Source organism: Lipotes vexillifer, unplaced genomic scaffold (genome assembly GCF_000442215.2).
Source record: "Lipotes vexillifer unplaced genomic scaffold, Lipotes_vexillifer_v1.1 scaffold536, whole genome shotgun sequence".
Lineage (NCBI taxonomy): Eukaryota > Metazoa > Chordata > Mammalia > Artiodactyla > Lipotidae > Lipotes > Lipotes vexillifer.
In genome coordinates, this window is record NW_006775074.1 from 814,667 (window position 1) to 827,238 (window position 12,572).

A 12,572-nucleotide genomic window follows, 5' to 3' on the forward strand; every position below is an offset into this window, starting at 1 on the left:
AGTATTGTTGATTTACAATGTTGTGTTAATCACTGCTGTACAGCAAAGTGAATCAGTTATACATATACATATTCTTTTTCATATTCTTTTCCACTATGGTTTATCACAGGATACTGAATATGGTTCCCTATGCTATGCAGTAGGACCTTGATGTTGATCCATCCTGTGTATCAATATAATAACTTGCATCTGCTAACCCCAAACTCCCACTCCATCCCTCCCCACCTGCCTCCCCCTTGGCAGCTACAAGTCTGTCCTCTATGTCTGTGAGTCTGTTTCTGTTTTGTAGATAAGTTCATTTGTGTTGTATTTTAGATTCCACGTGTAAGTGATATCATGTGATATTTGTCTTTCTCCTTCTGACTTACTTCGCTTAGTATGATCATCTCTAGGTCCATCCTCTGCTGCTGCTTCTTCACATAATAGATTAAGCTCTCAGACCTCTGTGCATGTAATAAGAATCATTTAATTGACGAGAGGAGATTTAGAAACGAACATTTTGGCAAGAAATCTGAAATCAACCTTGGCAGATTTGTGTTCCTGATGACAGCAACTGGGTGACGCAATTTATGCTGTCTTTGAAGAATTGTTTAGTAATGGCGTGGTTTGTGTAGTTATTTCACTCATGATTTAAAGTATTTAAGCTCTACCACTTACTGAGTGTGGGCCTTGTGCAAGTTTTTTTGACTTCTGTGCCTCAGTGTCCTCATTTGTAAGATGAAGATAATAATATTTACCTCAAAGTGTTGTTATGAGGCTTTAAAGTGAGTTAATATTTGTGAAGTGCTAAGTACAGCACTTAACACATAGTAACACCTCTGGAAGGGCTTATTGAAGAAATAACAGGCTAGGGAAATAGAACAAGAATAATGGAAAGAATGGTAAGCAGTAAAAGCACTAATATTCTGGTAGTTGACTTTAAAAAGGAAAGAACTTCCAGCTGTAAAACTCCTTTCTGCTGGATGGGCAGTGGAAATCCACCCACTTTCCCCTGGAAAAACTGCACCAAACGCTACATGGTTGTACTGGGGACAAAAGGACCCTTCCAGATTTGATAGAGCTGGTGGCAACCTCCGCCCCCCCCCCCCCCCCCCCCCCCCGCCCCCCCCCCCCCCCCCCGCCCCCTGCTGACCTTAAAGCAGTGAGCAAGAGAAGACCTGGCCCCATCAGGCCAGGTAGAGGAGGAACGATGGAGGGGATTCTATTAAACCTTGCAGTGGGGGGAGCCAACATTTTGGGGGCACCTTTTATGTAGGCCAATTTAACATGTTCTCTTATGCTTGTGATGCTGTTACAACTGACATAATTGGCTGAACATCTCTAGGTAGGAATTCTGACTTGTGCCTCCAAATTATATCTGTACAAAAATGGAGAAGACTTACAGCTCCTGGCACTCAATGTAATACACCCTGTCTGCCTTATTTTTGAGCCATCCACGGGAAACTAATCCAATTAAACGTTTTTTGACATCTAGGACAAGAGTCCATTTATTTGACCCAGTAGTCAAAACTGTATACTATTCTTCCCTTCCTGCCACTGGTTTCTGAGGATAGGGGACCTCTCATAGACTGGATCGGTAGGTGTGTGAGGTCCTCTGGTGCAGAACTGGGGGCTCCTGCTATGATCAAGTGAGCTAGAATCTGGTGTAGAATGCCTGACTTGTTTCTGGACACCACTGGTTATTTGTCTGGGGAGACATCAGCAAGCAGAGTCAGGCCTCAGTGGGTGCTCTCACAGCAACAATGCCTCACCTGCTGTGGCTAGCCTTGGCACTGTGGCTTCACGCTTTTGATCTGCTTCTTCCTGTCACAGATGATGGAAACAAGTCAAAAATGATCAGTTCCTGCTTAGGTCAAGTACAGAGAGTTGGGGACTTCCCAGGTAGATTGGTTGATAAATTCCTCGATCCTCTACCTCCAAAGCTATGTTGCTCTTCAAGTTTTCTCGGCAAATCCTCCTGTCCTTTACTTGTGCCTAAGCCTGTGGATTTTTCTGTTTCCTTCTGGTGCATAGACCTCTTGACTCTCAACAATTTGTCCAGACAAGACCTTTAGATATATTTTGTTTGCTATAGTAACGTCCCAAAGCATGGTAATAAATTGTTGGCTGAGAGTTCACAAACACTGCTTTTATTTAAGACAGGAGCCGGCAGACTTTTTTCTTAAAGGGCCAGGTAGTAAATATTTTAGGCTTTGCAGGCCAAGAGGCAAAACTGGAGATATTATGTAGGTGCTTATATAACCATTTAAATATACCCATTTCAAAATGTGAAGACCATTCTTAGCTCACAGGCTGTAAGGAACAGGTAGGCTGGATTTGGTGTGCTAGCCAAGTTTGCTGGCCCCTGTCCTAAGATGACTTAAAATTTTTGTTAGTGAAAATACATAGGAATATGAGTTGCGTCACTACAAGTTAAGCTTCATAAAAGTAGATTCCTGATTATCTTGCTTACTGATGTTTCCCAGGGCCTATCATAGTACCTGGCAGGGGTCAAGCACTAAGTAAATATTTGTTATTCGGACTGGACACAAATAATATTAACAGTGAGACAACCCTAGAAAGCGGTGAGCCTTTCCTAAGATCCTTTTATCCTGTTATAGAAATGTAACTGAGATTTGATTTAAAATATTTCAGTATTGCCATAATTTTCAGGAGTAGAGGGTGGTAGTAGGTACATGTTAATATATGCTAAGAACTATGATGTCAGCAAACATCTGTGGCGTGCTTCATGTGTGTCAGGCACTGAGCAAAGTGTTTTAAGTATATACACACATTTAATCTTTAAAAAATTCTTATCGGGCTTCCCTGGTGGCGCAGGGGTTCTGCCTGCTAATGCAGGGGACACGGGTTTGAGCCCTGGTCTGGGAAGATCCCACATGCCACGGAGCAACTAGGCCCGTGAGCCACAACTACTGAGCCTGCGTGTCTGGAGCTTGTGCTCCGGAACAAGAGAGGCCGCGATAGTGAGAGGCCCGCGCACCGCAATGAAGAGTGGCCCCCACTTGCCACAACTAGAGAAAGCCCTCGCACAGAAACGAAGACCCAACACAGCAGAAATAAAAATAAATTAATTAATAAACTCCTACCCCCAACATCTAAAAAGAAGATTAAAAAAAAAATTCTTATCTTCCTCGTTTTACAGGTGAGGAAATTACGGCACAGGGAGGCTAAGCTGCTTGAAGCCATGTAGCTCCTAAATGGCAGAACTGGAATTCAGACCCTGACATCAGAGTCCTTTTCATTGCCACTAAGCTTCTGCTGCCTCTAATGTAGCTCGAAGGGAATGTGTTAGTTATTTTTATTCATGGCTGCTACTAAAATGAAAAACTTAGCTAGAAAGCCTTCTGTGATGAATCCTTTGGTTCATTTTCTCTGTTTTTCTCATATTTTGCCTCAGGTGGTTGAGCACTTCATCATCGAGCAAACACATGTCCCGGAGCCAAATAGCTAAAGGGGTTGATTTTGAATCAGATGAGGTAATAACATAATACGTTAACTCTTAAATAATTCTTAAATGTTTATAAAATCTGAATAGGGACTGCTAAGCTAGTTGCCGAAAATTATTTCTAAAAATAGTTTCATTGATCACCTTCCTTTGAACCATAGTTAACATTGAGTCAATGAGTGGCCTCAGTTGAGTGCTCATCGATGGAAATACCTCAGATGTGAAAGACCTGCAGATCCTTAACATATAATACCACTCAGCTCTTATTTAACTTGCCCAGTTAACAGTAGGATCAGAATAGTTTTTTCAGCTTCTGTTGTTTATGTTTGGAGAAATAGTGGTGATGATATCGTGAAAGCCTTTAATGTTACTCTACAACAGAACGTTTATTAAATGTTCACTATATGCTCTACACATTTCCTGTATATTTAAGGTGGTACATGGTGGTGTTTTTCAGTTGTGGTAGAAACACATAACATAAAACTCACCATCTTAACCAGTTTTAAGTGTACAGTTAGTTCACTAATATTAAGTATATTCACACTGTTGCGCAACAATCTCCAGAACCTTCTCATGTTCCAAAACCAAAAATCTGTACCCATTGAACCACATCTCCTCGTTTTCCCCTCTCCTCAGCCCCTGGCAAGGGGCTCTACTTTGTGCATTATGGTTTTGACTACTCTGGTACTTCCTATAAGTGGAATTCTACAGCATTTGTCTTTTTGTGCCTGGCTTATTTCACTGAGCATAGTGTCCTCCAGGTTCATCCCTGTTGTACCACATGACTCACACCTTTGATTTTGAGCTTCACCTGCTGCCGTCATGTTCTCTGTGTCCCAGCTGTGGTTTTGAAACAGCTTGAAGCGAAGACTCCCCAGAACTCAGGCTGCAAAGAAAAATGGCACCATGAGCTCAGTCTGCCTATTACATACTAGCATGTTGCCTCCAGGAGAGAAGTGGGCAGTTGTTGACCCGTTTGTTAATTCCAAAGCATCTAGATATACATGTGGTTATATGTTACTTACAGAAATTCATATAGTTCATGTTAGCTCCAAAGGAGAACTATTAGCAAATTCTGTACTACAGTTTGGATTTGTCTCTGGTTTATTAACGAGTTCTGCCTTTTATGGTAGCAGAAAATGAATCAATAAGTGAGAGCGAATTTGTGTTTCTCATGGCATCCATATCTCACTAGAGGTGGCTAATTTCAGCGAACACTGGAACATGTTGATATCACCAGCAGAGCCTAACACCAAATAATTGTCCCTTTTTATTAATGTCTTAAAGGAAACATAAATCAGAACTTTACAAATTTGCTTTCTCTTTTGAATAGTTAGTTATAGAATGTATATCATTGATTTTATGTTAACCTCATCAAATTATGTATTTGGGGCTTATCGAAGGTTAAGTTTTCATTCTCTCTAATTAAATTCTTAGTTAACATCTGATATTCCTGCCTGTTCTTACTATGCATATAATCTACATCCCAGCAGCATGGGAAGTCTTTGAAACTAAATAGTTCCTCTGCTTATTTTTCCAAAAAAAATATTTGAAAGATTGCTTTTCTAGGTTGTTTCTTGTACCAGTCTGAGAGTAGCTGTCTATTTCTAGCATTAAATGGGTAATGGAAATAAAAATTACAGCTATTTCTGAATTAGGTCATGTGGCTTCATTATTTTTTGGGCTCTGAATTTCCAGAACATCAGATATACCAGTTATAAAATGTAAGTGAAAAAAAAAAAAAAAAACCTAATAGAAATGACTTGAAGAGTTTTTTGTTTTTTTTTTTTTTTGTCTTGCCCATGCCTTACTTGCTTTTACTAAGGTGAATAATTGAGAGAAATATATATGATATATATCGTGGGCTTATATATATATACACACGTATAGAGCAGGATAAATTTTTATTTTTAATGCTTGCTAAGAATTTAGTTGGACTTTCATTGTTTTAACAATGAAATAGCTACTAAGGAAGGGAGGAAGAGAAAAAAATTGACAAACTATTCATATTTATAAAGGAAATAGAAAAATGAAAGTCTACCCCATGTGAAAGGAGAAAATGGCTCTTACTGGTATTGTTTTGCCCATAAGAACTTCTGTCTTGTTTCAGTGAAGCGTGGAACAGTCACTAATTTTACATTTGGATGTCATTCCAGGATGATGATGATGATCCTTTTATGAACCTTAGTTCTGTAAGAAGAAACAGAAGATAATATATTTAATGGCAGTTTGAAGTTTTCAAGATTCGGGAAAAATCGCAACTTTGCAAACTATGAGTTTACCAGTTGAAGATTTTTTGAGTATTGCTGTTAACTGAAGAATTGGAATGATTCTTACTTAACAGAGAAACTAATGTATAAAAATTTATGTTTTTGAGTATCATTTCCTGAACATGACTTCATTATTTGAGAAACTTCCCAGCTCAAGGGCATATAGAATAGCATTGGTTTTCCTTATTTTTTAATCTGGTTGTTAACGTTACCTGTTCTATAAATGCTCCATAAAACTTAGAATGTTGTTTTTCTGACATACATCAGTATATGTCTTACCGAGCGAGAGCTTTGCTTAAATACAGTCTTGAGTAAGGACTAAAATAAATCTACCATTGTACGTTTCTGCTTTATAATCAAAGACTGTGTCAGTATTTTAAGGTTATTATATTTCGCCAAAGTTGAGGAAAAGAGCTTATAGAATCTAGCCCTTTTTATAATTTTCGTAATTTCTAGACATCCTGGATTTCCTGCAGGTAAAACAATTTATATGAAACAGTGCCTAAGCGCACTGTCTGTTACTCAGTATATGTTCTTTTTCTAATGCTTGTGATAGTATCAGCCAGAAACTTTAAATGATTACATATACCCTATACTTTGAATAATTAGATATAAGTTTGTATCAAAAAATAAAATCTGTCAGAATTATTGAGTTTTTTATTCCAGTTGTAGCAAAGATTCCAGAGGATTATGTTCCCATTGAATTTTCTCCGTTATTTTCTATTAATGGTTCCCTCTCTCTCTCTCTCTCTCTCTCTCTCTCTCTCTCTCTCTCTCTCTCGCTTGTTTCTAGGAGGAAAGGTTTAAAATAATTTAACCATATCTTCTTAGAAGCTATTGAAGAGTTTTTTTTTTATTTTTATTTTTTAGATAGAGTGGTCACTTGAACCTTATGGTTATATTAGATAAACAAATTGAAATATAACTTCTGTGGAATATCAGTGCCAAGGTTTCTCATTAATAATATTTTATCTTAACATTGAACATGGGCAATTCCAAAATCTTAGAGAAGCAGCTCCTGTTACATTTTCTTACGTGTATTCGGGGGACCTAAGAATTTGACCTCTTCAGATTTAAGTCCAGTAATCCCATTCTCCTTTATAAGACTCTGTTTAAAGACTCCCTGAGAGTATTCCTTCTTTTCATCTTACAGTGCAGCTATATATTCAAGACTCCTTAAGGAAGTTATAGACCTTGGTGGTACAACAGCCTGACATTTCTTTATATGTAGAAACAAACGCTACACTGAGTCATATTTCTGATTATTGGCATATTCATACCTAGAATGTGTCAAACTATAAAAGACGGCATTTGCTTAGTGGCTGCCTCTCTATCATAGCCCTTTTAATGGGTCTAAGTCAAGAATTGCGATGTAGCCTTAGTTTCTTTAAAAATGTTTTCTGTGCCTCACTTGAGCATAAGGATTATTTTAGCAGGTTGCATTAACTCAGCAGAAGGCCTTGTCCTGTGAAAGATTCTCAGACACATCTGCTCCCATCTTTAATATTCCCAGTATTTGAATGAAGCAAAGATGAAATCATGAGTAAGAGTTGCTCTCCATGGTGGGATGGAAGCTGGTTTGGGTGGCTGTCTGGGAAGACTTAGCCAGTGGCTCTTCTCACCTGCCAATGAGATGTCACCTGCTGGCGTGAGGGTCATAGTGAGGGAGATGGTCACTAATGTGTCCTGACAGGTTCCTGAGAAAAAAAGAGTAAGGCTTTCTCCCTTCCTACAAACTGCTCTACGGTATGAAAGAAGCACTAAATGTGATTCTGTTAGCTCCTAGGAGAAGTGATTCCATGGCAGTGAGAGAGGGTGAAACTCTCAGCCAGTTCAGGTCATTTTGTGAATAGTGTGTGTCACCTCCTGGAAATACAGTTAAATAGGAAAGAAAAACCTTTTTGATGAATATTGCTGCATAGTTAAATATGCCGCATATCCTTGATATTTTGTATTGTTGCAGTGAATTCTAGGGTTCTTTGGACAGTTTTAAGACACGTTGGGGTAGGTGTGTAGCGGTGATTTCCAGATGACTGCAGAGCCCCTACAGTTGCTCTGGAGGCTGAGAGAGGGCCTCAGTGAAAACATTTTGAGGGAAAAAAATCCTTCCATCCTTTACCAAAGAATATACCTCTTTCTGGCATTTTGTTGTGTATCAAAAATACAATAGTGCATTTATAATTCTAGGAAATAAAACTGGTACTTAGAAAATTCAAGCATTTAGGCATACGACTTTCAATTTGGGTACAAATTGGACATTTTTTCCCTAAACTTTTAAAATTATGACCTGCAATAACAGAAAAGTCATGTGCTTTATTTAACAAATAATGATAAAGTAAGCCTCATGGCGTTCTCTATACAGGTCAGGAAATAGAATTTGACCAATACCTCAGAAGACCACCAGTGTTCTCTCCCGGAAACGCGTCTTGACTCCTGCAATTCAGAAGTTCTTACTTTTGCCACAAGGTGGTGCTTCCAAATCTTAACTTAAGTCAGTGTAGTTTTGCAGTAAATTTGGAACCTGTGCATACTAAACTATGCAGTAAAACCAAAATTAGCTTTCTAATTTTATGTGTAAATTGCTTGACATATTTCACCTGGTTCAGCCTGGTGAAATTGCCAGGAAACTGCCCGTAAAATTGATAAATTTTACATGTAAAGGGTCAAGAAGAAAACGTTTTTATGTTTTCATAAACAAAGAGGAAAAACTTTATTAGAAAAATGGAATAAAAAAGTCTCCCGTTTTAAAAGTTTTCTGTTGAAATGTACTATATTTAAAAATAACGGGACTTCCCTGGTGGCACAGTGGTTAAGAATACGCCTGCCCATGCAGGGGACATGGGTTCGATCCCTGGTCCGGGAAGATCCCACATAGTGTGGAGCAACTAAGCCCGTGTGCCACAACTACTGAGCCCACGTGCCACAACTGAAGCCCGCAGTGCCTAGAGCCTGTGCTCCGCAACAAGAGAAGCCACTACAGTGAGCAGCCCTCGCACCGCAGCGAAGAGTAGCCCCCGCTCCACACAACTAGAGAAAGCCCACGTGCAGCAACGAAGACCCAACATGGCCAAAAATAAATTAATTAATTAAATTTAATAAAAATAACTATCCCCCAATGTAATCTGATGTCCTCTTTTGTATCTCATACATTTAATTCACAGTATTTTGTGGCTTTTTAAAGCTAACTACCATTAAGGTTATTATAAAAGATTTTATAGAATGAAGAGTTGGTTTTTTGAGTCCAAAGAGCTGCCATATTTTGAATGAAAAATGTCCACATTTCATCATTTGCTTACCTCATTTTCTTTTAATAGTCTGAACTTAATGTTTAATAGCTAGGTCTGAAAATACTAGTGATTTAGCTTAATCTCTTAAGAAGTCAGTTCACATAGCTTGCTATTGCCATGACTGATAACTAGATCTGATTTTAGCTGTTTAAATCATAAAGGAAATGCATATTTATTCTTCAAAATTCAGACATTGAAATTTTATCAAAACGTGTATTTCCCTATAATCCTCTCCCCAGACACAACCTCTCAACAATGATGTATATATTTCTCCAGTTACTTTCGGCATGACTACTAACAAAAATTGTTGGAATTAGAACCCCAAATTGTATAGTCAAATATTTCAGTCTCTGTGTCTAGGTATATGTTCACCTTGGTACTTTTCTTGACATCCTGATTTTTCCATATCTTCTTTATCAAACTCTTTTAATTAAACCATCATTGCCTGTTTTAAGAGATAATTGCACTGCTTTCTGATGTGTAATTTAAATGTTATCACTCAATAATAATTTGGGTCAAATAAAAGAATATTTAATCTGTGTGCCTTGATGGCGTAAGTGGTAAAGTGAGATTCAAAGGGCTCTTGGCTGGTGATTGCACATAATAGTTGATTAAATGAAAAAAGCACAATGGATATTAGGCTGGATGGCCCAGGCCACACTCTCTTCTGCCTGTCAGAGCAACTAGGCAGTGCTGATGATTCATGTACAGCTACCTAACACTAGTGCTTGAGTACCCTTGATCACAGTGCCTGTTTAATTTCAAGAGTTTCATGTTCGTTTTGTTTAAAAATCAGTATTTTCTCCGCTGTAAGCTTATAAAACTAACTTCAGCCTACCTGTGACTGCATTTGAACTGATTGCGGGGTGTATCTGGACTTTGCGCAAATGCTGCTAGAGGCAAAAAGCCATTGCCTAATGGAATAAGAGGTGCATTTGCATGTCTGTTGGTTTTTTTTTTTTTTTTTTTTGTGGGTTTTTTTTGTCTATTGGTCTTAATAGTCTGGAAATAAGACTTGTGAAATGACATCTATCCATTCATCATAGACATATCCGAAAACGCCCAATGGTTGATCATCCCAGTCTTGATTTCTGAGCTTTTTAGTAGTGCTTTAAAACCAGGTCATGTTTTTTAAACGTTTAATTTTGAAATAATAACAAGTTTATGGAAAATGTGTAAGAATAATAGAGTACTTTTTACCTTTTACTCAGATTCACCAATTTTTAACATTTCGTCACTCTATGTGTGTATGTACCACACATATATATTCATATACAAGCATGAATATGCACACTTACATATACTTTTCTTCAATCTTTTGAGAGTAGGTTGCAAGGGGTAATGCTCCTTCACCCCTTATTATTTTCTTCAGTGTATATTCATGTGTCCTCAAATCTTACTCCCTTCCCTGTTGCCCCATCCTTTTCTCCTCTTTCTGCTCTACCCATTGTAGGTAAACAGTTTCATTCTTGTTTATCCTTTCTGCATTTCTTTTTGCTAAAAGTGGATATGTGTATTTTTAATTTCCCCATTTTTCTTATACAAAAATTTGTATGTTATATATATATTCTCTGAACAATATATCCTAGAAAATTATTCCCTACAATTTTATAAAGGTCTTTTCTGTTTTTCATAGCTACACAGTACTCCATTGAATTTAAATACCATGGTTTATTCTATCATTCTCCTACATATGGGTATTTAAGTAGTTCCAATATTTACAATATATAAATAATGCTGCAATATTAACCTTATTCGTATTTTCATATTTTTGGAAGTTTATCTTCAGAGTAAATTCCTAGAAGGTGGGATTGCTGGGTAAAAGGGTGAATGCATATGTAGTTTTGCTAAATACTGCCAAATTCCCTCCAGAGAGTTTGCATCGTTTTGTATTTCTGCCAACAATGTGTAAGACTGCCTATTTCTCCATATCCTCACCATCAGAATTTATTGTCAAGCTTTTGATTTTTTGCCAATCTAGTGGATGATTATCTCCATGTAGTTTTAGTTTTCATTTCTGTTGTGAATGAAGTTGAACTTGTAAATGTATATGTAAGGACCATTTTTGGTGCATTGCTTGTTCATGTATTTTGTCCATTTTTCTAGGATTTTTAGATCCTTCCCCCCAAATTAATTTTTTAAAAACTTTTATATTAAGGATATTGGCCCTTTGTCTATAATGTATTGCAAAATTTGTTTTCTTGCTTTCCTTTTGTGCTCTTATAGTTTCATTTCTTTCACATTTACATCTCTGATCCATTTAGAGTTTACTCTTGTGTAAAGTTGTGAGCAATGGATTTAATTTTGTCTTTTACAAATGACTATCCAGTTGTCTGTGCATCATTTATTAAAGCGGCCTCTTTGCCCCAGCAATGTGCTAGATTTTCATATGTAGTGTGGTCTATTTCTGGACTTTCTATTCCATTCCATTGGTCTGTCTCTTCATGCACTGATAGCACAAAGTTTAAATATGAAGGCTGTGTAGCATGGTATAATGTCTGATAGGGCTAATCACCCCCCATAGCTTTTCATTTTCAATGTTTTCTTAGCTATTCTTTTATGTTTGCTTTTCCAAGTGAACTTAAGTATCAATTTTGTAGCTTCAGCAACAAAAATATTTTTTGTTTTTTGTTTTGGAGGAATTGCATTAATTTATAAATTAGGAAGAACTGACATCTTGTATGGATGTCAAGTCTATTTTACATGTTTCAGAAATGTTCTAAATGTTCTTCATAGAGGTTTTGAACACTTCTAAAATTTAATCTTAAGTATTTTGTCTTTTGTGCTGCTGTTGTGATTATAGTTTTTCTCTCCCATTATATCTTTTTTTTTTAAATTTATTTATTTTATTTATTTTTGGCTGCATTGAGTCCTCATTGCTGTGCGCGGGCTTTCTCTAATTGCAGCGAGCGGGGACTACTCTTCGTTGCGGTGGCTTCTCTTGTTGCGGAGCATGGGCTCTAGGCACACGGGTTTCAGTAGTTGTGGCATGCAGGCTCAGTAGTTGTGGCTCGCTCAGTAGTTGTGGTGCATGGGCTTAGTTGCTCCACAGCATGTGGGATCTTCCCCGAACAGGGCTCGAAACTGTCCCCTGCATTGGCAGGAGGACTCTTTACTACTGTGCCACCAGGGAAGCCCTTCCATTATATCTTATAACTGGTTATTTTTATATATGAAAGCTATTCATTTTTGCATGGTAATTTTATATCCTGCTAACTTGCTGAATTCTATCGTTTAAATTTGTTTTATCTTTGATGCGCTAGGGTTTTCCAGTTGTAATTTTATGTGACCCACCAATAAAGATATTTTTGCTTCTTGTTTCAATTCTTATGCCTTTAATTTTTTCTCTTATCTAAGTGCATTGGCCTCCACCTCCATGTTAAGATATCAAAAAAACTGGCAAAGTGCAGACAGGGAATATAAAGTTTTTTCTATACACTTTGGTGGAATGTTACAGAAGTCAAAAAACTGTAACTAAAAATAGCTCGGAAAATTCTTCTCCAGGCAAATTTTATAAATTTACCAAATAATAACTTCATTCAAGTGGAATTATATGAGGTGTACCTCATT

At 37.4% G+C, this 12,572-nt stretch overlaps 1 protein-coding gene across 1 annotated transcript in view; it reads left to right on the forward strand.

The window, feature by feature from the left end:
* MRE11 (MRE11 double strand break repair nuclease) overlaps positions 1 to 5,658 on the forward strand; it is a 66,522-nt gene extending 60,864 nt beyond the window's left edge. The window contains exons 18-19 of the mRNA XM_007449643.1: positions 3,398 to 3,476; positions 5,602 to 5,658. Of these exons, the coding sequence (XP_007449705.1) occupies positions 3,398 to 3,476; positions 5,602 to 5,658 (136 nt within the window). The remainder of the gene's footprint in view (positions 1 to 3,397; positions 3,477 to 5,601) is intronic.
* The last annotated feature ends 6,914 nt before the right edge of the window (positions 5,659 to 12,572 follow it).